Source organism: Vigna unguiculata, chromosome 6 (genome assembly GCF_037176805.1).
Source record: "Vigna unguiculata cultivar grain cowpea cultivar isolate G323 ecotype 2 chromosome 6, ASM3717680v1, whole genome shotgun sequence".
NCBI classification, from domain to species: Eukaryota; Viridiplantae; Streptophyta; class Magnoliopsida; order Fabales; family Fabaceae; genus Vigna; species Vigna unguiculata.
In genome coordinates this window covers 26,736,837-26,763,337 of record NC_140797.1, presented here as the reverse complement: position 1 = coordinate 26,763,337, position 26,501 = coordinate 26,736,837, and the positions used below count along the sequence as shown (strand labels likewise).

At 33.5% G+C, this 26,501-nt stretch overlaps 1 protein-coding gene across 2 annotated transcripts; it reads right to left on the bottom strand.

Moving 5' to 3' along the window:
- Window positions 1-14: 14 nt before the first annotated feature.
- Window positions 15-11,062, bottom strand: LOC114188970 (uncharacterized). 2 transcript variants are annotated; one of them, XM_028077658.2, is made up of 7 exons: window positions 10,766-11,061; window positions 4,918-4,967; window positions 4,619-4,691; window positions 4,393-4,488; window positions 4,086-4,189; window positions 3,858-3,994; window positions 15-413 (listed from the first exon to the last, which is right to left on the bottom strand). In XM_028077658.2, the coding sequence occupies exons 3-7, from the start codon at window positions 4,676-4,678 to the stop codon at window positions 331-333; spliced, it is 480 nt and encodes a 159-aa protein (XP_027933459.1). In that variant the 5' UTR covers window positions 4,679-4,691; window positions 4,918-4,967; window positions 10,766-11,061; the 3' UTR covers window positions 15-330. The 2 variants fall into 2 exon arrangements, with proteins under 2 accessions (XP_027933459.1, XP_027933458.1); XM_028077657.2 differs by lacking the exon at window positions 4,918-4,967 and having other exon boundaries at window positions 10,766-11,062.
- Window positions 11,063-26,501: the final 15,439 nt, after the last annotated feature.

The following is a 26,501-nucleotide window of genomic DNA, read 5'->3' as shown; positions in this document are numbered from 1 at the left end:
GGGAGGAGATCAAATCAAAGAATAATGGATGAAATCAATTAATTTCACCCACTATAACCATAACTATCAAAGGGATTCTCTGTTTCACTCACTCTAACAATTGTGGAGTGAAAGTTATGTGACTATCCTTAGAAGAGCTAACATCCATTGCATAGAAAAGGATAAAAATAATTATTAATTGTTTTTAGCTATCAGTAAATCACAGGCTAAACCATTAAAATTTGAAAGCAATTCCACAAAATCACGGTAAACAAAACATGTGACAAACTCTTTCCATATCTTGTTCATCGTGATAGCAACTCACTCATTTGAATAAGGTACATAATATCCTTAAAGCTCAGGCATTCCCCTTCCTGTTTTAGCATCGTAAGTCTTCTCTAGCACAAGATCCATCGGAGTATCTTTGGGACCAACTGCCAAAAATAAATAACAAAGGATAATATTTTGGATTTAAGAAAAATGTGTTATAACGTATGTTTGAAATGACTGAGAATTGAAAAGGCATAGGTTTCACACTGAATTCTAATTTCATATGTCCATACAAATTTTGCAAATTTTTTACAAGTGGAATAAGTAGTTTCTAACAACACTACGTTAATAATATGGTTATGGAGGATGAACAGGAGAATGAGTTCATGCCACTTACTATACTACGTTAAACCTAGCTTCTTACTCAAATATAACAGAAGAATTAATTCATCAATCCACATTACTCTGTCAATAAATTACAGTCTTATACCATACATATGTGCGTTTACTTACCCTTCTGCATATAAAACCATGTTAGTGGGTCAATATGAAGGAGCGGGGATCAACTAACAAAAGTACACAAAATAGAAACATGATTTTAAGGAAATGGAAGGCACTTAATGAATCCCGAATCTTTATGATTAACTCCATCCAACACCCTTTCCCAAAGGCTTTCTTTCTAGTGCTTACGACTGTTTTTTTTAGTAGTTTAGAGCACTTCTTTTGGGTGTTTTCTTGTTTTTATTTTCTGTTTTTAGATCATTTTCATTCTTTTTAGTAAAAATCCTAGTTTTAGTGAAAATGTATTAAATAGGGTATTTTTAGAGTAAATTTTGGTTTAGTAAGTTGAGTCTTTAGAATTAGCTTAGTGTAGTTGTAACTTTGCTTCATTTTTATTTAACCTTCTTGACTTGACTAACTTGAGCTAAATTTGTATTTTTCAGTGGATCTAAGATGAGATTTGAAGACTAATGAAGCCTAGAAAGCTGGCCGAGCAATGAATAGAAGCTGCCAAACCAAAGTTTAAGTGTCAACATCACAAATTCTAGGCGGCAGCAAGCATGGACAAAGCATCAAGCTGACTTGGACAGACTCATGGAATTGGCATCAAGAAGTTAGGAAGTAAAAAAGATTGGTCAAAGAGAAGCTTAGTCGGTTAGGATATACATTGTATACAAAAAGAATTTTTAGTTCTTCATTCTTTGTATTCTTTTTCTTTAAATAGATTAGAGTAGATAGAAGAAAAACAACAACACCATATACCAGCTCTTAAGTTTTTACGTACAAGCATAGTGCAGTTCCTTAATTTTAGATTTCTGAAGTTTTGGAGAGCTTTTGCAGGAAGGAAGTTGGAGAACCAGACTACAATGTGAGCAGAGTTTTTCCAACTATCCCATAGTAATTGTGATCTTGACTCCTTTCTCTTGTATTCAACTCTCAATTCAATGCAGCATTTTATCTTTCTCTTTACTGTTTTTCATTGATTTACTGCTTTTGAATCTACTTTTAGTTGTCATTTATGTTTCTTGCAATTTATAGCTTTCATTCATGAGTTCTTGCAAGTCTGAAGTTTCATGACAATGTTATCCAAACCCATTTGTCAGTTTAGCTGTCAAAATCTGTTCGTGAAGCTTGATTAATTGATTCCAGCCTTTATTTTATTTTTCTAGAATTGATTTCTGGATTCAGGATCAACTTCTAAGTAGTTCAATGTCACTAATTCAATCCAATAATTCCCAATGAATTGATTGATGTCAAAGGTTGAAACCCAAATTGATCAAGATTCAAGTTCTTGGTTTTGTCTCAAAACCCATTTTTCTGTTTTCATAACTCAATACATGATTTCTGTTTTTGATCTCTGGTTTTACTGATTCTTGATGTCTTTAATCTGTTTTCATGATCTTTGATGTGTTTCAATCATTAGTTTTAGGTTTAGAAATTAAAATCTCCAGTTTCTTGAAAGTTAGGTAATATAGTTACTTTTAACGCCTTTGGTTTTACCATTGATTTTGTGATTTTGTGATTCCGATGGCGATCTGAGCATCATAACATGTTTGTTTAGTGTTTTGAATCATGTTCGTATTGAGAATTACAGCTCTACATGCATTTTACAGATTTTCAACCATGTTTAAAAGTTAGATTTCATAAGCTTGGGTAGAATTAGGCATTTCATCTTTTCATTGATTCTTCTGATCAATTCACTGTTTTAGAAGTCAATTAGCATCATATCAAACATGCTTAGATGATAAAATAACACATTCATGCATTACATTTTATTCAAACCCATATCTGCATAAAAACCATTTGCTGTGAAAACTGGTTTAGTCATTTTGCTGTCAAATCTTGGTTTGATTAGTGAATTTGAGAATTCTAGGCATTTTGGCAATTTTAAACACATATCATGCACACATATATCCATTGAAACATGCTCCATACTTCAGTTTTGTACATTCTACATTTTTACTTCGTTTAGGCATTTCATCAAACACTTGGTGAACACTAGGGTTTCTTTTAGGGCTTTTCACAAACAGTTTTAGATTCTGCATTTTTACACTGTTATAGGTAGAACTAGGTCTCAGACCACATTGCATTCATAAATTCTTGCTGTCTTGCATATAAACCATCTATGTTACACCATTCCAACATCATTTGACCATTGAATCCACCATTTTCACATTCATTTTGGCACACAAACACTGTCATGTTTACAGCATACACTTTTTGCATCATTTTGGACTTTTTGCATTAGTTTCATTCATCATTTAAGAATAGTTTGCATATTTTATATTTCCCCCATCATTAGTTTCACTTCTCATGATTAACATAACACAATATAGTTACTAAGATTGGAGTTGCATTGGATAGACACCTAGGTTGCCACTCTACTACATTAGAGGGGGGATTTGGGATTTTTGTTACTCTCATGCGACTAAAAGAGTATTAACACTGTTAGAAAAAAAATGCTTTCTATTGTCTTCTCGGTTATTTTGTAAAAGCTGCTTTGGCTGTGGTTGTAAATCATACAGGGTCCTAGGTGTAGGTTTTCAGTCAGCCTATTTATATTTTGGTTAAGAGATATAAAAATAGATCTTCTGAGAGCCCACACTCTCAACCATTTTTCTCTAAGACACTTCTACTCTCATCTACTGCTAACATAATTACGGATTTCAACTAAAAAAGGACCAGTTTAAAGAATGTCTGTAATGTGCAAGGAAGCTCCCCTTCAAGGCCAAGTATAATAAAAAGCTTATGGATAATCACATGTGCTAGCAGCCTAACAGAATCGTAGCGAAAAAGGGCAGAGGTACATCAAGATAATTGAAAGAGAAATGTCAGCTACTATCACCAAAGGTTTCTTAATTTAATAAGTAACTATGTGTTTGGAGGATTGGACTATTTTTAGAGATTATGGTATGCTTCCACATAAAAACTGTTATAATCTTGTTTAGTAATTATTGTCTCTCTCTTTCTGCATAAGCCATTTCATTAGCATGTTGACACACATTCTGCATAGCCAATTTCTCACTTTCAGCCAATTCTCTCTTAGTTCTTGCCATTTTTAATAATAATTCAGACAAGAAACATGTATTAGCCTTTGGGATACTTACGGACAGTAGGTCTTGGGGTAGTTCGTATCTTTAAGATCTCAGGACGAGGGATTATAGACCCAGATGCTCCTATTCCTCTGGATACTCTGACTTTAGTACCATCTTCAAGATATTTAACTCCAACCTTGCAAGGCTTCCTGAAAAAGTAAAACTTTGTTAATTCAGTATATGTTATCCTCAAACCCAGAAGATGCAATCACAAGCATGCTCTTTAACAAATGTGCATACCCTGTCACTGGGTCAACAACTTGCACGTTGGAGGCATGGAGTGGGGCTTCGACTGCAAAGATTCCCCCTTCATGACCTTGCCCTTGCTTAATATGCTTCTTCACCTGCAAAGAGAAAGTCAATCGGCATTGGAAATAGAAACCAGTCAGGCAAATTTACACAATAACATGTCCAAATCTCAATTAGACAATTAACAAAGTATTTAATATTAGAAACATCGGTAATGGAATTGAAAATGCAACACTTAATCGAAAATTCGACAAGGAATAACCAAATTGTTATGGTGAGAGTTGTGTTAATCCCTCACCAGATTTTTACCCTCAACAATGACACGATTCTGAGAGCGAATAACACGCTTAATAGTCCCAGTCTCACCCTTATCTTTGCCTCTTATTATCATTACCTGTTACAAATGAATAAATGAATGACTGTAAAATAATAATTGTTATCATTTCAAAATAAAAAAAGTGGAAGTGGGAAAGAACAAGCAACAATATATATATATATATGGTGGAGAATTTGGCTTGGCTTACATTATCCCCTCTGAGAACTTTCCAGTGCCTAATGAGTTTTTCAGCTGCTTTCCAACCCATTTCACGATTCACTCTAAAACCACAAAAGCAGAGTCAAAAAACACAAAAAGAAATCTTTCACAAAGAGCTTCAATGTGTGATAAACTGTTCACAAATAGTGTTTCATGCGAACCTTCTCAGTTCCCACACAAATTATTAAAACCTAGATATTACTTAATACACCAAAAAGCTTAACCGAAATGGTTTTGATAAATGAAACTGATGAATTTAAAGGAAAATGATTTTGAGAAGAAAAGTACCAGAAGAGAGAAAATTGGTAACAGCAACCAGGGCTTGAAGCTTGAAGTCACTGATACAAGAATCGTGGTTTCGCGGTTCAGAGATTTGGGTTTGATACGCGACTCAAACGATTTGGGTTTCTCTTATAAGATAATATTTTAATTAATATTTTATATATGAAAAAAGTAAAACTAAATTTCCTAATAAAACTAGCTTGAGTTGATTAAAAGTTAGTTTGCCTAATATTAGGACTTGGAATTGCAATTACGGTTGATATAACTAGCCCACTTTAAACGATCTTACTTATAGAAATGCACATAATTTTTCAGCCAAAAACAGAGGATTTTATAGAATAAATAACTGCCCCAAATGACTTGGCTATTGTTTTTATTGATTTGGCTATTTTTTGTAAAACGAAAAGAATAAAAGAAACCATATTTTCTCTGGTATATCATGAAATGAGATATCACCCTTGTTTGAACTCCAATCACAACAACCCACAAAAGAGGATATATCACAGGGAATACATATTGACAGTATTTTCAAATTCATTTATCAAAATTGTTTCAAATATCAATTTGATTTGCTTTAAACAAGCTGTGCAAGTTTAAATTACGATCGATCATCATTTACTTTACTCCCACTTTCTTTTTATCTCTTCCAGATTTTCGTACTATAAACTTATCAAAACTTGAAGAATTACTATTTAGTTCATATGCAACTTACTATAATAAAAAACATGTCACTAATTATTACAAACATCCAAGACACAAACTATTATAAACATCTCTCAAAAAACAGAAACAATGTCAACATAACCTAGTTTATACAATGTCAACAATCAATAATAAGGATAATTATAAGCATACACATTAAGGAGTGAATCTAATTTGACTGCATCAGAATTTAAACTTACACCACTCGTAGCCAACCACATTAATATTAGGGTTTATGAGAAGTTGAATATTAAAAAAATTGAATTAGAAGATGATTTAAGAGAAAAATAACCCACAATAACAGAAGATCAACTTACAGAAAGGGAAACACTAATGAAAATAAAAATGCACAAGGAGAAGATGGTTTACACGGAAAGAGAGGATGGTTTATGGAGAGAAGAGGATGTGCTTCCGGGAAGAGAGGGAGAAAAAGATCAAATACGAAAAATACTACATTGAAAGAACTTTACCTAGCAAACCCTAAATACTAAGGTTGGCAATGCAGGCCGACCCAATCCATTTAGGCCTGCCTTGCATTTTGTGCACTTTACCCACAAAATGCAGGTCAGGTCGGTCTGTCCCGCATCCTTCTTGTCTCGTGGGCATGCAGTCTGTCCCGCATCCTTCTTGTCTCGTGGGCATGCGGGCTGGCCTACATTTCATGGTTTAGTAAAGACATATTTTATGGTATTCAGACACATCCCGGTTCATGATTTTTCGATTCCATTTTGAACAGAGTAGAAAAAGAAGAAACTTATTTTATTGCATCTTTGAATTGATTGTAGACTCTGACTTAGGATTGGGGGCGCAACGTGCAAGAGCTAAAACCATTTGAGTGATGCAAAAGTCAAACTTTTTTTTGGAAGCAGCATCTTCAAAGCCTCCTTTATGTATTGTCACAAAGATTTATTGTTTCACTAAATGTGCATAAACAACTGTTATCACAAAAAGCATGAGCTAAGTATTGCTGTTTATCACAATTTTTTTCATTTAATGTGCATAAACAACTGGTTGAATACTAATAATTGTGAATTAAAAATGATATCACATCATGCTTTGGACAAAACACATGAATTCATTGGTTTGGAAAATTTGTTATTTTAAATCATATTTAACCAATTATAGATTTATAATAATCACTCCCACCTCTCACTTGTCCAACTTACAACACCTTCATCTAGAACTGCAAAAATCATGTGCATTTAAATCTGATGTACATTTTTTGTTTATTTCCAGCACACAGCACGCTATAAACCTTGGTATTATTTGGTTGTTGAGAACATTTGATGAATGTATTTTCTTGTTTTGCAGGTACTGGGGCATGTCAATATCTAATCACTTGGTGGCCCTTCCTTACTCGTATATAATTATATATACTTTCAGTTATTTATTCTTTTTAGTATGCAAATATAGTTTCATTTGTTATTATGTTGCAACAATTGGAAGAGAAAATATTATCATATATTTACTAACTTGGTGTTTAAAACTGCAGCACTAGTACACTCAAACGGTTCAAACGTTTTTGGTTCAGTGTCAATGCCCACAAACCCCTCTTCCTATGCTTCATCATCTGACACCTTAAATAGCTTTGCAGACATGTGTTTCATTCTATGACTTAAAATTAAAGAGAAGAAGATTTTAGAGTGAATTTGAGTGTGTGTTCTCTCCTCTTAGGTTTCAATATTTATAGTACATGAGATACAATGGATGAGAGGAAAGAGGAGAATTCTAGAAGATGCTCCTAGGAACTAGAACTAAAGCATGCTCCTAGGAACTAGGACTAAAGCATGCTCCTAGGAACTAGATCTAAAGCATGTTCCTAGGAAAATGAATCTCTTTTAAGACTATTTATTCTAACACTCCCCCTCAAGCTGGAGCATACAAATTGTATGTGCCAAGCTTAGAACATATAAATTCAATCCTAGGACCTCTCAAGAATTTTGTTAATACATCTGCAAGTTGTTCATTTGATCCTACAAATTCTGTGCAAATTTCTTTGGTCATCAATTTTTCTCGAATAAAGTAACAATCAATTTCAATATGTTTGGTCCTTTCATGGAACACTGGATTAGAAGCGATGTGGAAAGCAGCTTGATTATCACAATACATCTTCATTGGTTGAATGTTGCAAAAACCTATTTCTTGTAGAAATTGTTTAACCCATATAAGTTCACATGTTAGGGATGTCATTGCTCTATACTCTGCTTCAGCGGATGATCGTGCAACAACATTCTGCTTTTTACTTTTCCACGAGACTATATTTGCTCCAAGAAAAACATAATATCCCATGGTAAAACGTCTATCCATAGGAGAACCAGCCCAATCAACATCACAATATCCAAAAACTTGAGTATTCCCTTTATCCTCATAAAGTAGTCCTTGTCCTGGAGCTTTTTTAAGATACCTTAGAATACGAATGACAGCATTCCAATGATCGATAGACGGATTCTGCATGAATTGACTCACAACACCAACTGCAAAGGATAAATCTGGCCTGGTAATAGTAAGATAAATAAGTTTTCCAACTAGTCTTCTGTACCTTTCTGGATCAGAGAAAGCTTCTCCCTATTCTGCCATTAATTTCTGATTTGGATCCATGGGACAATCCATTGGTTTACAGTTGATCATACCTGTCTCTTTAAGGATGTCAAGAGCATATTTCCTTTGAGAAATTACAACTCCTTCCTTTGATTGGGCTACTTCTATGCCCTGAAAATATTTTAGAGTTCCAAGATCCTTGGTTTGAAAATGATGGCATAAGTGTTCTTTTAACTGAGAGATTTTACCAACATCATTGCCTGTGATCACTATATCATCGACGTACACTATTAAGTACACACATTTTCCAGGAGAGGTAAGGCAATAGAAAACAGAGTGGTCTGCCTCACTGCGTTTCAGCCCAAAGTTTTGAACAATGTGGCTGAATTTCCCGAACCAAGCACGTGGAGATTGCTTGAGACCATAGAGAGAGCGACGTAACTTACAAACCAAACCAGACTCCCCCTGAGCAACAAATCCAGGAGGTTGCTCCATGTAAACTTCCTCTTCAAGATCTCCATGCAGAAAAGCATTTTTAATGTCTAGTTGATGAAGGGGCCAATGACGAATGGCTGCCATTGCAAGAAAGAGTCTGACGGTAGTCATTTTGGCTACTGGTGAAAAAGTATCACTCTAATCAAGCCCATAGATTTGAGTGTATCCTTTGGCCACCAATCGTGCCTTAAGTCGATCAATTTCACCGTTGGGTCCAACTTTAATGGCATAGACCCATCGACAACCTACTGTCTTTTTCCCAAAAGGAAGAGGAACTAACTCCCATGTTTTGTTGTGTTCAAGAGCCTGCATTTCAGAAATCATGGCTTGTCGCCACCCAGGATGATCAAGTGCTTCTTTCACAATTTTAGGAATAGTAATGGAAGAGACAGAAGAAATAAAAGAGAAATAGGAAGGAGATACCCTGTGATAACTAAGAAAATTGTAAATAGGATGAGGATTTCGAGTAGATCGTGTACCTTTGCGGATATCAATGGGCCAATTCAAATCATCATGATCAAGAGTCGTGGTACCAGGTGATGATGGAGAATGACCTTCAAAAGAGGACTCACCTTGGAGTATTGGTCTAGCCATTTGGTTCCTGTGTTGATAAGTAATAATGGGTGGTGACAATGGCTCAATAGGATCGGGTACGGTATTTTGGACTATCGGAGTCGGAGACTCAATGAAGGGAATAGGTAGAACATGTTGGATAGAATTTGAATCACAAGTAGCAGTAGGGAAGAAGGTAGATTGCTCAACAAAGGTGACATGGGCTTTGATACCATGTTGGAAGTGGGCTTTAAGCCTAATTCAACCCCACAAAACCAACTTGTAAGGTGAGGTTTGCACCTCACTTATATACTATGAAATTGCCTTATCTCTAGTCGATGTGGAACTTCCAACACACCCCCTCACGCCGAGGTATATTCATCTCGTGCGTGGGACAAGAAATTAGTGGGTGGTCTGTTAGCGGCCCGATATCGGGTGGAACAGAAATGTCCAAGAAAGTTCGCTAGGATAGGCTTTAACTTGGCTCTGATACCAACTTAAAACTAAAGAGAAGAAGATTTTAGAGTGAATTTGAAAGTGTGTGTTCTCTCCTCTTAGGTTTCAATATGTATAGTACATGAGATACAATGGATGAGAGGAAAGAGGAGAATTCTAGAAGATGCTCCTAGGAACTAGAACTAAAGCATGCTCCTAGGAACTAGGACTAAAGCATGCTCCTAGGAACTAGATCTAAAGCATGCTCCTAGGAAAATGAATCTCTTTTAAGACTATTTATTCTAACACTATGGATGGTTTCATTTTTGGAAAGAAAATATCTCTAAAATGGTCGAGAGTTGGATGCTCTGAGCAAACAAAATCTTGGATCAAGACCAAACTAGGCGGGCATCAAGACACTATCTACTCTAAAAATCTGAGATCTGCAATTCATATCTAAACATCGTTTGACTAATATCTTCAGTTTTGCTTCTATCACATTACATAACATCACGATTCAAATGAAAAATACCATATTTTTTCCACCACACCAATATTTTGTTACAACCATTACACTTTTGCCTTTTCTTTTCCATTCTTACCCACCCCAGTCTTATTAAAATACCTCCAACAATCAGAATCGGTTCCATCATTCTTTCTCTTTTTGTTAGTTTCAACAGTTTCATATATTGTTTTTCAATATCATCTTTTCAATCTCATTTTCACAAGAAGGGCACATTAATATCTTCTTCGTCCATTCTAAAAATAAATTAATAAATAAACATCCTAATCGGGATGAATAATGGAACAATGCAATATTAAATAGAACAATGCAACAACAATATAAATCAACAGAGATAACGAAACCCAACAGGTAATATCAGAACCACCAACTTAAATTAAGTAAGGATAAATCACAATTCAATTCTGTAACACAAAGCAATAATTAATTGAAGCCAAGTGATTGTCGTACACATTTGAAATACGATCAAGATGAGGCACAATGTAAAACTCCAGAGACGCGCGATTCTTAACAAGCACGAAAGTTTCAACAAAGTGCGATTGGCCATCTGACTTGCAAAACCTTAGGAAGAAAGAAAACAACGAATATTATAGAAATAAAAAAACATACCTTTTTGACAGAGGCAGACCAAGAGAGGGTGAGGCCGAGCAAGACGATGAAGAAGACCAGCTACAGATTGCTCACGATTCTCGAGAGATCACTCTTAACGCCGGTGAAGAAAAAGAGAAGACGCCGCTGGCTGGGGATAGGAGTTCCTTCCTCGTCGGCGGTGAAGACAAAGAAAAGAGCCGCCGTCGCTCACTGGAGAGAAGAAGAACAGCACGTTGGTAGAGAGAAGAGCAGCAGCGCAAGTCTCTGTGTGCGTTGCTTTTCTGATTGATTTCAATTTTTTTCGTTTAGGCTTTGTTGGCTCCAATATTATATTAATAAAGGATTTGATGGAGTGAAGTATGTAATTTATTTTTTTAAAGATTTAAAGTTACGATTAGATTTTGAAGTAAGGTTTATAGAAGTTTTTGAATTACTTAAATAATCTCATAAATAAAAATAAAGTTTTAATATATTAAATTGTAAAATTACAATTTTTTTTATATAGTTAAAATTAAGGGAAATGATACCTCGACAAAATTTTATCTGATAAACAATCATTTTTTATAAAATAAAATCCTAAATTTTATTAATTTGTTTTATAACATTTTTAAGAAAATAAAAAGTTACTTTATTTGATAACTTAACTTTTGTCAAAAGTTGGTTAGTTAAAAAATTATTTTTCTAAAATTAATATATTTTAACTATAATTATTTAATATTATATATATATATATATATATATATATATATATATATATATATATACTTGGAAAAGGATCTAAGCATCATGAAATTACATCCAACATCAACATCAGTATCAACATCAGTAGGATCGATCCAATTTCATTACCTTGGATTCAATATCATTAGATTGGATTGATCTAACCTTCCTTGGAATCAGAACTAGTCTCACCCCTTCTCACTCGAATCAGATCCACCTTCTTGGAATTCGTCCTTCACCACCATGGAATCTACCACAACCTCCATCTTGTTAAGATATGTCAAATATTGTATTAGCTATAATTTAGGCATTATTATATTTGTGAGCAAATTTGTGCACTCATTCCTTTACTAGATGAGGAATTATAGCACTCTTGTATGTCTATATATGGTACCCTATTCTTTGAAATAATACAGCATAATTATTCTTTAAATCTTTTCTATATGGTATCAGAGCCAAACATCGTGATAGGGAAAACAACAACAAAAAATATACCAGAGAATGCAGCGGATATAATTTCCCCTAACTTGCAAGAATCTATGACGAGCAATAATCAAAGAGCAGCAATAATAAATCACCAAAAACACAAATAAAGGCACCAAGATTTTTAACGTGGAAAATCCCTCAAATCAAGGGTAAAAACCACGAGTCGTCCAGACCAAAGAAATAGCTCCATTATGATCAACAAGAGTACAAAAGAGTCTCAATCAATAGCACAAATTAGTGCCAACACCCAACCAAATAACAAAGCAACAAAGCTTTCAAAATAGAGAAGAACAAGAGAGGAAAACCTATAATATCACTGCTGCAGTGAGAAATTAATATCTCCCAACTCAGACCTCGTATCAAAGATCCGACCGGTCAGAATGAAGAGCAATGAGTTCTGAACCTGCTGTAAAAATTTCAGCCCGATCCAACGGTGAACGAATCCGCAGCGCCGATTCTACTGTGACATCTCTGTGAAAAACGTGAACAGAATTTTCCCTCTACCTCTCATTCTGTGTTAGGGCTTTCAGTGTGTTCTGATTGTATTATTCTGCCTCTCTCTTTATTTTATAGCCCCCTCTCCACTAGGTTAAATGAGACATGGACTTCTTAAGTTTTGGGCCTTTTCTCCACATAGGAAGGGAGCCCAATACCCAACAAATCTCCCCCTCACAACTATGTGGAGATGACCGCCAAACCGGCGATCTCACAACAAACTTCAAACTTCCCTCTTGGCAATGCTTTAGTCATCATATCAGCACCATTATCGTCTGTATGAACCTTTTCCAACTCCAATAACTTAGCATCCAAAGCATCACGTATCCAATGATACCTCACATCAATATGTTTGGATCTAGAATGAAAAGTTGGATTCTTACCAAGATGGATAGCACTTTGGCTATCAATGAACAATGAATAGTTATCTTGCCTAAAACCAAGCTCCTGCAAGAATTTCTTCAACCATAAAAACTCCTTGCATGCTTCAGTAATAGCAATGAACTCTGCCTCTGTAGTAGACAACGCTACACACCTCTGTAGTCTTGATTGCCAAGCCACAGCTCCCCCTACAAACTTTATCAAATAGCCCGAAGTGGACTTTCTGGAATCAATGTCCCCAGCCATATCTGAGTCTGAGTAACCCATCAAAGTAGGTTTATCACCTCCAAAACAAAACTTCATATTATCTGTACCATGAAGATACCTCAAAATCCATTTCACAACATTCCAATGCTCTCTACCTGGATTTGACAAAAATCGACTAACTGTACCAACAGCATGTGCAATATCTGGTCTTGTACACACCATCGCATACATCAAACTGCCCACCGCAGATGCATAAGGAACTCGACTCATATTGGTCTTCTCAACTTCATTTGAAGGACTTTATTTAACACTCAGTTTAAAATGAGTAGCAAGAGGAGTACACACAGCTTTAGCATTTTCCATCTGGAATCTCTGCAACACCTTCCTAATGTATTGCTCTTGTGATAGATAAATCTTCTTTTATCTCCTATCATGTGAGATATGTATGCCAAGAATCCTTTTGGCAGCTCCCAAGTCTTTCATGGCAAAAGACTCGCCAAGTGTCTTCTTTAACCTGTCAATTTTGGAAATATCTTTCCCAACAATAAGCATGTCATCAACATATAATAACAGGATAATAAAGTCATCATTAGAAAAACTTTTAACAAAGACACAATGATCAGAAGTAGTCTTCTTGTAACCTTGCTCACACATAAAAGACTCAAACTTCTTATACCACTGCCTTGGGGCCTGCTTCAAACCGTATAGACTCTTCCTTAGTCTACACACATAATCTTCCTTGCCTTTAACAAGAAACCCATCAGGTTGCTTCATGTATATCTCTTCCTCCAAATTACCATGAAGGATAGTTGTCTTCACATCCATCTGCTCAACCTCCAAATCAAGAGTAGCAGCTAAACTTAGCACAGTTCTGATGGATGACATTTTCACCACAGGTGAGAAAATCTTATTGAAATCAACACCCTTTTTCTGTCTGAAACCTTTCACCACTAATCTGGCCTTGTACCTTGGAAGTGTAGAATTTGAATCTTGTTTCACCTTGAAAATCCACCTAGTTTCCAATGCCCTTTTGCCCTTAGGCAATTTTACCAATTCGTAAGTGTGATTGTCATGCAAAGATTTCATCTCATCTTGCATTGCATCCAGCCACTATTTCTTCTCTTCACTATCCAAAGCCTCTTCAAAACACTCAGGTTCTCCACCGTCAGTCAAGGTTATGTACTCATCACAAGAATACCTTGTAGAAGGTTATTTTTGTCTATTAGACCTCCTGAGTTGGACTTGAGGTGATTCAGGTATATCACCAAGATCATCATCATCATGTTCCTCTTAAGCATCATCAATTGGAACCTCTACTCCACTTCCAAACTGTTGATCATCAATATCACCATGTTGCTCATTGTCTTGAGCTTCCGTTTCAACATTCTCCAAATTGTGAGCGGGCAACCTCATCGGATTACTATCAGTGAGATTACTATCTTTCTCGGGTGTGGTCTTCTCCACCTTATCAATGTCTTTAATGGTCTAGTCTTCCATGAATTATACATCACGACTTCTAACAAGCTTCTTCTCAACAGGATCATAAAACCTGTAGCCAAATTCATCCTCACCATAGCCAATAAAGATACATTGCCTTGTCTTTTTATCTAACTTGGATCTTTCATCCTTAGGAACATGAACAAATGCCCTGTAACCAAAGACACGCAAATGATCATAGCTAACATTCTTACCAAACCAAATTTTGTCTGGCACCTCAATATTCAAAGCAACTGCGGGACTGAGATTAATAACATGCACAGTTGCAAGCAATGCCTCTCCCCAAAAGTGCTTAGGCAACTTTGCTTCTAAAAGCATACATGTAACCCTTTTCAACCAAGGTTCTGTTCATCCTCTCCGCTAGACCATTCAACTGAGGAGTTTTAGGAGGAGTCTTCTCGTGTCTAATACCATGCAGCCTGCAATAAACATCAAAAGGTCCACGGTACTCACCACCATTATCACCACGGATGCATTTCAGCTTCTTGCCTGATTGCCTCTCAACCATAGCATGAAATTCCTTGAACTTTTCAAGTACTTGATCTTTCCGCTGAAGAGCATAGACCCATAGCTTACTGGAACAATCATCAATAAAAGTAACAAAGTAAAGTGCACCACTAAATGACTTTACCTTTAATGGGCCACAAACATCAGAATGCACCAATTCAAGCAATTCTGACTTCCTTGAGGGATGATGCTTCTTAAAAGATACTTTGGTTTGTTTACCAGCCATGCAATGAGAACATTTCTCCAATTCTGCATTTCTCAATCCCATAAGCACATCCTTTTTAGCTAAGCAGTTAAGCCCTTTCTCACTTATATGACCAAGCCTCATGTGCCACAAAGATGCCTCCATATACATAGCATTCACATTGTCTTTAGCAACCAAAGCTTTGGTCTAGTACAATTTAGATTGTTTCTCCCCTCTGGCCATAACCAAGTTACCTTTAGTGAGCTTCCATTTACTAGAACCAAAGTGATTGTCATAACCACAATCATCAAGCAACTGCATAGAGATTAAATTAAAACAGACATCCGGAGCATGTTTGACTCCTTTAAGCAACAACTGCACTCCCATGTTGGTTTACAGGAAAACATCACCAACACCAATCACTTTAGACTCACCATCATTACTCATCTTCGAACACTCCAAAATCACAAGAAGTGTAAGATGTGAAGAACTCCTTCCTAGGTGTAACATGCAGTGTAGCACCACTATCAATAATCCACATGCTCTCATCAGATACAAGATTAACGGACTCAAAGTCACGAAGAAGAACAAGATCACCATCTGTAGCAGTAGTGACACGATCATCATCATCATGGTCATTCTCTCTCTGTTTGCCCTTCTTGTCTTTGTTCTCCTTTTTCCACTTAAAACAGTATTTCTGAATGTGCCCAGTTTTATGACAAAAATGGCACTCTAAATTCTTGTATCTTGACTTGGACTTGCTCCTACTCTTCTTTCTACCACCTTTATGTTCCTTTTTCTGACTTCTCCCCCTAGCTTCTGTAACAAGCATCTCAGACTGAGATGAAGAACCATGTGCCTTCCATCTCATCTCTTCATTAAGAGCACCGCTTTTTGCCATCTGAAAAGAAACAACACCATTTGAGGCAGAGTTCGTAATTGAAACCCGAAATACCTCCCAAGACTCTGGTAGAGTATTAAGCAACCATAATCCCATAACTTCGTCATCAAACTTTATGCCCATTCCTGACAATTGATCTAGGAGCCCTTAAAACTCATTTAAGTGATCAGAAATAGAAGAATTCTCCCTGTACCTCAAATTCATCAAGCAATTTAACAAATACAATTTATTATTGCCCGACTTAGAAGCATACAAAGACTCAATCTTCTCCCACAAAGCTCTGGCATGTGTCTCATTAGCAATAGGATTATAAACATTATCTTCAACATATTGCCGAATAAAACAACATACTTGTTGGTGTTCAAAGTCCCATTCTTCTTCAGACATAGAATCTGGCTTCTGTGTAGTAAAGACCGGAAGATGCAATTTCTTGACAAATAATAAATCTTTCATCTTGCCCTTCCACAAATGATAATTTGTACCATTCAAAGCAACCATCTTTGCATTTGCCTCCATCATTCAAGCAAGTAAAAATATAGCCCAACCAAGAGCTCTGATGCCACTCTGATGGGGAAAACAACAACAAACAATATACCAGAGAATGCAGCAAATATAATTTCCCCTAACTTGCAAGAATCTATGACGAGCAATAATCAAAGAGCAGCAATAATAAATCACCAAAAGTACAAATAAAGGCACCAAGATTTTTAACGTGGAAAACCCCTCAAATCAAGGGTAAAAACCACGAGTCGTCCAGACCAAAGAAATAGCTCCACTATGATCAACAAGAGTACAAAAGAGTCTCAATCAATAGCACAAATTAGTACCAACACCCAACCAAATAACAAAGCAACAAAGCTTTCAAAATAGAGAAGAACAAGAAAGGAAAACCTATAATATCACTGCTGCAGTGCGAAATTAATATCTCCCAACTCAGACCTCGTATCAAAGATCCGACCGGTCAGAATGAAGAGCAATGAGTTCTGAACCTGCTGTAAAAATTTCAGTCCGATCCAACGGTGAACGAATCCGCAACGCCGATTCTACTGTGACAGCTCTGTGAAAAACGTGAACAGAATTTTCCCTCTACCTCTCCTTCTGTATTAGGGCTTTCAGTATGTTCTGACTGTATTGTTCTGCCTCTCTCTTTATTTTATAGCCCCCTCTCCACTAGGTTAAATGAGACATGGGCTTCTCAAGTTTTGGGCCTTTTCTCCACATAGGAAGGGAGCACAATACTCAACACACCGACATACTCTACAATATAGGAAGCAGTGCTTCTTTATTTGAATATTTCTGATGGCTCCTTCCGATAAAAATCAATTGGAGAAACTTGATTTTGGGACTTCCGTTGCTACCTATATGCAAAATGCTATTCCCAAGAGTCATAGTTGTCATAGTTCTATTGTTGCCGGATTTGTGACCAAGTCAGGTATATCTAACTCTGCTCTTAATCTTTCTGTTGTTACTAGGGGTGGTGATTGGATAATTGATTCAAGTGCTACTGATCATATGACTTGTGATCCACATAAATTTATTATTTTTCCCCTAATTGTTCTAAAACTGCTATTGTTAATGCTAATGGGATCTCATCTCCTATTGAAGGGGTAGGTACTCTATCCCTCTCTTCCTCCTTATCAATCTCTGATGTTTTATTTATTCCTACATTGAATTGTAATCTTCTCTCTGTCAGCAAGTTAACCAAATCACATTCTTGTGTTGCCTTATTTTATCCAACCCATTGTTTTTTCCAGAACATCCATTCTAAGGAGAAGATTAGCAGTGGTAGAGAGAGAAGGATTGTATTATCTTGAAAATGTCTCACAACAAACCCATAAAGGAACGTTGGCTTGTCTTGCGAATGAACATATACACGATAAAAACAAAAAGGAATTTTGGTTATGGCATAAAAGATTGGGACATCCCTCTTTTGGTTATCTAAAAAAATTATTTCCATCACTATTTCATAAATGCAATATTTCTGATTTTATTTGTGAAACTTGTGTTATGGCAAAAAGTCATCGTGTTGTGTTTCCTTTAAGCAATAAAAAAACAGATTTTCCTTTTTCATTAATCCACACAGATGTTTGGGGCCCTGCCCCACAATCTACATATAATGGGGAAAAATGGTTTATTAGTTTTGTTGATGATTGTACTCGGGTAACTTGGGTGTATTTGCTTAAACATAAAAGTGATGTGTGTAATGTGTTTCGTTCCTTTCATCATATGATAGTTACTCAATTTAATACACACATTAAGGTCATTCGATTAGACAATGGAGGGGAATATTTTAAGACTGAATTAATCGAGTTCATGAACTCCAAAGGCATCTTACATCAAACTACATGTCCTTATTCACCACAACAAAATGGGGTGGCTGAGAGAAAAAATAGACATATATTAGAGGTGACAAGATCACTTTTGATAAATGGTAATGTCCCATCCCATTTATGGGGTGAGGCTGTGAGATCTGCATTTTATTTGATTAATCGAACACCTTCTAGTGTGCTTAACTTTAGAAGGCCTTTTGATGTGTTGTCTGATCATTGTATCCTTCCTTCCATAGTCTCTTTACCTCCTCATATTTTTGGATGTGTTATATATGTTCACTTACACCCACATCAACGTACAAAACTTGAAGAACGAGCTTTAAAATGTGTTTTTGTTGGATATGGATCAACTTAAAAAGGCTATTATGCTTACCATCCACCATCAAAGAAATTTTATATCTCTATAGATGTGACATTTAATGAGCATAGTTTTTTTATGTTGATTCTACACTTTAGGGCGGCAATGAAAGTGAAGTGCATAATCATGATGTTAGTATGTTTGATATCCCAGATATAAAATTATACTGTAAAGATAAATTATCGTGTGAGGATCATTCTGCAGGAAGTGAGCCAATCCTAAATATGGAAACTTCTCCTTTGGATAATACAGTGTCTTTTGATCCTAACCAATTGGCTCAATCTTCTCCACAAGTTCGGCTTGACTCTTCATAGGTACTTCTGATCCTATCTTTGATAATACTAATGTAGTTGAAACTAATCATGAAATTGTTTCTCTTGATCCTATCCTTGATAATACTAATTTAGACGAAACCGATCATGAAATTGATCCTTGTCTGCATGAGACCACCAACACACCAAACATTAAGTCTACTACTGTCCAGTATAATCTTCCACCCCGTTCTAACCGTGGTCAACCTCCAGCTAAATATGAACCAGACCTCCAAGCCAAAATTAAATATCCCATTAGTAAATATGTGTCATCTCACAGGTTATCCCAGTCATATGCATCATTTGTATCTCAATTATCTTCAATTTCTATTCCTAGTAATATACAGGAAGCTTTGGCAGATCCTAGATGGACCAAAGCAATAGTTGATGAGATGGCAGCTTTAGAAAAAGATAACACTTGGGATCTTGTGTCCTTAGCAAGAGGGAAGAAGACTGTGGGCTGCAAATGGGTATTTACAATTAAGCATAGCGCTGATGGAACTATTGAGAGGTATAAAGCACGACTTGTGGCTAAAGGTTACACTCAATCTTATGGGGTAGATTATCAAGAAACGTTCGCACCAGTAGCCAAGCTCAATACTGTGAGAATACTTCTGTCACTAGTAGCAAACCAAGATTAGCCTCTTCTACAATTTGATGTGAAAAATGCTTTCCTACATGGAGAAATTTCAGAAGAAATTTATATGGATTCTCCACCAGGTATGATAGATTCAATTGGAATGAAGGTTTGCAAAATAAAGAAGGCTCTATATGGATTAAAACAATCCCCAGGAGCATGGTTTGGAAGGTTTACCAAGTCTATGAAGGCTTTTGGCTATAGAGCTAGTAACTCTGATCACACCTTATTTTTGAAGAGAGGTAAAGGAAGAATTACAACTTTGATTATATATGTAGATGACACGATTGTTACAGGAAATGACCAAGATGAGATTTCCAGTTTACAACAATATCTTGCATCTGATTTTGAGATGAAACAACTTGGAAACCTTAAATATTTTTTGGGTATTGAAGTAGCTAGATCAAAACATGGTATTTTTCTATGTCAAAGAAAATATACTATTGATTTACTATCAAAAACTGGATTACTTGGGAGTAAAAACCACTTGATACACCAATTGAACAGAATCATAAACTTTTTCAATGCTCAAATTTAGAAAACATAAACAAAGGGAGATACCAAAGGCTGGTAGGAAAATTAATTTATTTGTCTCATACACGTCCAGATATTACCTATGTAGTGAATGTTGTTAGCCAATTTATGCATGACCCCCGAAAGATTCATATGGATGTTGTTGTGAGGATTCTGAGATATTTAAAGTCCACTCCTGGAAAAGGAATTTTGTTCTCAAATCATGGAAACTTAAAAGTAGAAGGCTATACTGATGCAGATTGGGCATGTTCAAAAGATGATAGAAGATCTACCTCTGGATACTTTACTTTTGTAGGAGGAAATCTTGTAACTTGGAGGAGTAAAAAACAGCCTGTAGTAGCAAGATCTAGTGTTGAAGCAGAATTCTGAGGCATGGCACTAGGTGTATGTGAACTTTTGTGGATTAAAAATATGCTATCAGATTTGGGCTTTAAACAAAATGAAACTATGATTTTGTACTGTGATAATACGTCGGCTATAGCAATTGCTCACAATCCGGTGCAACATGATAGAACAAAGCATGTGGAGATTGATAGACATTTCATCAAAGAGAAACTTGAAGTTGGAATAATTTCCTTTCCTTTTGTAAGATTAGAATTGCAGTTGGTTTATGTTCTCACTAAAGGAGTGTCAAGCAAAGTGTTTAATGAGTCTCTATTCAAGTTGGGAATGTGTGATATCCATGCACCAACTTGAGTAGGGGTGTTAAGATATGTCAAATATTGTATTAGCTATAATTTAGGTATTATTATATTTGTGAGCAAATATGTGCACTCATTCCTTTTAATAGATGAGGAATTATAACACTCTTGTATGTATATATATGGTACCCTATTCTTTGAAATAATACATCAGAATTATTCTTTAAATCTTTTCTATACATCCTTCCTCGCCATGAAACCTGGTTACTCACACAATCTCTCACTGTTGAACCAACTGAAGCATATATATATATATATATATGTATATCAAATCTCCTTAGTTGAGGAAAGATTTGAAAATCCTATAATCTTCGCTAATCCATTCCTTCTCTCGCTCTTAAAATCCATGAATGCGAACAACACTCTCACTGCAAATCATACATCGCCATTCTCTTACCATAGTAATTATCCAACCCACAAACAAACATAGCCTTAGGGTTGGGATTGGGAGAAAATCTCAGCCCACCCTTATTTTTTCCTAAATATAGTGCGAAAGTGCGAAATATCACTTCCACTAAATACTATGCGAATATCACTATTTTTTTTCTTTCTCTAATATATAGCTTCATTTTAATATTTTTCTTCTAGTGAGGGAACGATATGTTAACAAAATTGTTCTTGTTGGGTTAGATATACCTAGAGGGACACAAATCTTTTACTTATGTTGAGACGTATCAGATAATTTCAGTGTTTACTTCTCTTTGTGTTTTTCAGTTGACCATTCTTCTTCTTATCCTCCTTATCACAAGTCTTGCTCACTACTCTTGTCAAAACCACTATTCTCCCTATCCTCTTGATCAGAAACCTTACTCATTACTCTTGTGGAGATGTTTTTTTCTTATGAAGGTGGTGTGGCCTCAATGAGAGCTTGTTAAGACACTCAGGACGCTTAAGTTAGTTACTGTGAATAATAGTGAGATTGCAATAAATGATATCACTGACTTATCTCGTGAACAATGTTATTTATATTACCTATATCTACCTTACTTGTTGGGTCTAAGGTTTGCAGGATTAACTCATCTTAGGATTTCTTAATGTGTTTACATGTCCTTAATCAATTTGCGATTTGTTCTTTTGCATAGATGGGTCCATATAGGAGTAGTGACATATATGTCCTTGGCTTCTTAGTACATGTCGAGGTGTACGTGTCCTTAGGTCTTCAATGTGCATTGGTCGAGGTGGTATTGACCTAGATGTCATCGTCCAACCACTATAGGTTGGGAGGTCCTCCTCCTTGACTCATGTAGACATGTATGACAAGGTGTCTTCCCCCTTGACTCACCAATACATTAGGTCCTAGGGTCAAGGAATTCTACCTGATAATTTTTGTGGAATTGGTCATAATATCCTAGGTATTGTCCTCGGTGTCCTCATCCAACCACTACAAAAACAATTTTATTTCTTCTAATAATAAAATAAATCAATTATATATTATTTTTTAATCCTAACGCATGTTAGATATTTGTATTAAATGTCTTCGATTTCAATTATTGTAGAATGTGGCTTTTGAAATAATATTTCATAGAAAAGTTAAGGAAAGACTTCAAAAAAATTACATAAATAACATAGAAATGTTATAGGAATATCAGTTTTATTATTATATATTTTCATAAAGCCTTTATCTAGTTCATCCCTCTCAAAATAGTCTTTACTTATGAATGAAATCTATTTGAAATCAAATATTCAAATCTGGAAATCTTTTATAATTTATAATTTTAATAAATTTTATGATAATTTTTGGGTCCTTAAAAACATTTTAAAAATATGAGAATGTGTTAATCATATTTTTCGTAATTTAACTACGGGATTGTTACATTATCGATTAATTTAACTGGTTCACTTTTAAAACATGTATAAATATAAATAAAGAAAGTGAAAAAGAATCAATTGGTAGCTCAATTTAGGAACAACATAATGTTTTTATGAGAATTTTTATATTAATTAATATTTTAAAGCCATAAAAAAATTATTATATTGATCCTATTTTTGAATATATATTACTTATTAAATTATATGCACTTTTTGTTTATTATCTTTCAACCAATAACAAAAGTAAATGAATTTAATTAACCTTTAATCTCAAGCAATAAGTTTTATTAGTGTTAGTTTGGTTACTTTTTTAAGGACATATAATTAAATTTAGTTTATGTAATTAGTCATTTTCTTTTGTATTTACCTGATCACATCTAGAATTCATAAATTTTATATGTAATTAATTATTCTCTTTTGAGGTATTTGATATTTTGCTAATAGCTTGTATACTAGGGATGGCAACGGGGTGGGGCGGGGACGGGTTTCGCTATCCCATACCCATCCCCGCATAAAAAATTCATCTCCATCCCCATACCCAAACCCAACGGGTATCAAACTTTTTTCCAATCCTCATCCCCACCGGGTAACGGGTATAATCCTGTACCCATACCCGTACTCGTGTTCTAACTACTTCAATATTAATTCTTATAAAAGAAAAAAAAAATTACGGTAAAGAAAACATAATATTATGAAATATTCAATATTAGGAGGATTTTCTTCGATGCCAAATATCTTAAAATAAATTATAATTGTTTACATTTTATATTAGAATACCAAATAAAATTTCATGTGAACCAAAACATTTATTAAATTTGCAAACTACAACATTGATGAACTTAGTTGATAAAATTAAAAAATATTTCAAAAAAAATATAAAAGGAAAACAAATATTCAAATTAAAATATATTTTAAATGTTTGTTTACTTCAATTTTTTAAATTCTAATGAATCTCTTTTTTATACACTAATAAAAGTTATAATATATCACTTGATCAAAATGACACAAAGAACAAATAATAAAAGGAAAACAAATATTCAAATTAAAATATATTTTAAATGTTTGTTTACTTCAATTTTTTAAATTATAATGAATCTCTTTTTTATACACTAATAAAAGTTATAATACATCACTTGATCAAAATGACACAAAGAACAAATAATAAACATAATAATAAAATTTTGACATAGATTTTGTATCTTTTGAACTTCAATATATGTTGGATAGTGACAAAAAAATATTCATAGAAATTACATTAAATTTTTATATTGTAGTAAATAAAAGTTATTTATACAATTAAAGTGAAAAAAATTACAGTATGATTAATAGTGAGTTATAAAATAACAAATAATTAGATAGAATATATCGAAATATTATTCTACATGATGAAAATAAACAATAAATAAAAATATTAAAAAACTAACAAATGTGTGTTTTAGAAATAATTTGAGAGATTATCGAAAGAAATCGCACAAAGAAAATCAAATGTATAATTAAGGTATGATAAAATGAAAAAAACCTTAGAGAACTAATTATTAAATTATGTTTGAAGTGGTTAAAAATAAATAGAAATATCATTAGTGACCAAAAAATTTGTCATTAAATTACAAATAAATTAGTAATTAAATTGGTCACTAAATCAAGTACCGATTCGATAATTGAATCAGTCACTAATTTAGTCATTGATTCAGACAATAAAAATCAACTACTACCACCAATGACGAAAAATAGTGACTGATATTGGTTACTGACTAAATCAGTCACCATTTCATGTTTTTCTTGTAGTGAATTATCATATACTATTCCTAAATATCATTATATATATATATATATATATATATATATATATATATATAATTTTAACCACTTCAAACAGAATTTAAAGTGAAAAAATTACATTATGATTAATAATGAGTTATAAAATAAAAAATAATTAGATAGAATATATCGAAATATTATTCTACATGATGAAAATAAAAACAATAAATAAAAATATTAAAAAATTAACAAATGTGTGTTTTAGAAATAATTTGAGATACTATCGAAAAAAATCACACAAAGGAAATCAAATGTATAACTAAGGTATGATAAGACGAAAAATATCTTAGAGAACTAAGAAAACTTTTCAAATATCAACATATATACTTAATGGTTGAAAAATAACGAAAATTATTTTAATAAAACAAAAGAGTTCTTCAAATTAAACAAAAATTAATAATAATAATAATAAGTAAAGAATTTTTTTTATATTACCTTAAATTGAGAGTATAAACATTCTCATGTGAAAGGAAAATTTATAATAAATAAAAATATTAAAAAATAATATAAATATTCAAATGTGAGGCATAATTTTTTTTTATTAACATATCATTTTAACATAATTACATAAAGGTTATGATAAGATAAAAAATATATTGGAGATGAAAATGAGTTTCATGACAAATGAAATAATTAAAAGAAATAAAAAATAGAAAAAAAAAATATATATATATATAGGGGTTACTTGATTAATTGTGAATATTTTAATAATTTAAACGAGAATGGAGATATGGTGGGGACGGATATTATGGCGGGTATATGTACATCCCCATACCCAACTGAAAAAGTCGGGGATTCCCCATACCCATACCCATACCCAGTCAATGCGGGGATTCCCCGTCAAAACGGGGACGGGTTCGGGCAATACCCACGGGGACGGGTTTATTTGTCATCTCTATTGTATACGTGGAATCTATTACATATTAAGAAAACAAGATACCACTAAATTTTACTACATTACCCATCTTCTTTTATTGACAAGTGTCAAAAAATTTAGTTTTTTCGTCATTTTGAAACTGTGTAACAAAAGGACCCGGGTTCAAATCCTACAAATCCCAATTTGTTTTTATTTTTTTATTTATTTATGATTTCAACTATAATATTAATTATAAGTAATATTATTATTTGTAATATTTTTATAAGTATTATTATTTGTAATTATTAATAATATTATTATTTGTAATATTTTTATAAGTATTATTATTATTTGTAATTATTAATAATAATATTATTATAAATATTATTTGTAGTGATAGTAATAAAATTATAACAAATATTAATATAATAATAATTATTATTATTATTATTATATGTTACTATTATATATTATTATTGGTATTATTAAAATTATTATTATATATTATTATTATTAGTAAAGAAGTAATTAGAAAAATTATTAACTATAATATACAGAAATTAATACTTAAATTAGTAGTGAAATTATTAGTATTAGTATTATTACTATTATATTTTGTTATTATAAAAATTATTAACATTATTAGTAATAGTAAAATTATTGTTGTTATTAGTATTAGTATTATTAACAATATTAACATATAATATATTAATATTATGATTATATATCATTGTTGTTATTATTAAATTTATTGATAATATTAGTAGTAAAAATATTAGTATAGTATTACTTATGATATCAATATATAATATATTAATATTTTTATATATTATGAAAAAAAACTAGAAAAATTTATTATTACTAATAATAATATTATTAGTTTTAATGATATTATTATTAATAAAATTATTCTTATTACTATTATTATTATTTACGGTTATTAGTACTATACTTATCATAAATAATATTAGTATTATTACTATTATTTCAATTTTGACACAAGATTGTACTTTAATTACCTA

Excerpts from the sequence above, each read along its gene's own strand:
- LOC114188970 (XM_028077657.2), bottom strand. The coding sequence starts at position 4,678 with ATGGGTTGGAAAGCAGCTGAAAAACTCATTAGGCACTGGAAAGTTCTC. Across the intron at positions 3,995-4,085 it reads GTTGTTGACCCAGTGACAGG|GAAGCCTTGCAAGGTTGGAG; the intron begins GTATGCACATTT and ends TTACTTTTTCAG. Across the intron at positions 414-3,857 it reads TACCCCAAGACCTACTGTCC|TTGGTCCCAAAGATACTCCG; the intron begins GTAAGTATCCCA and ends TATTTTTGGCAG.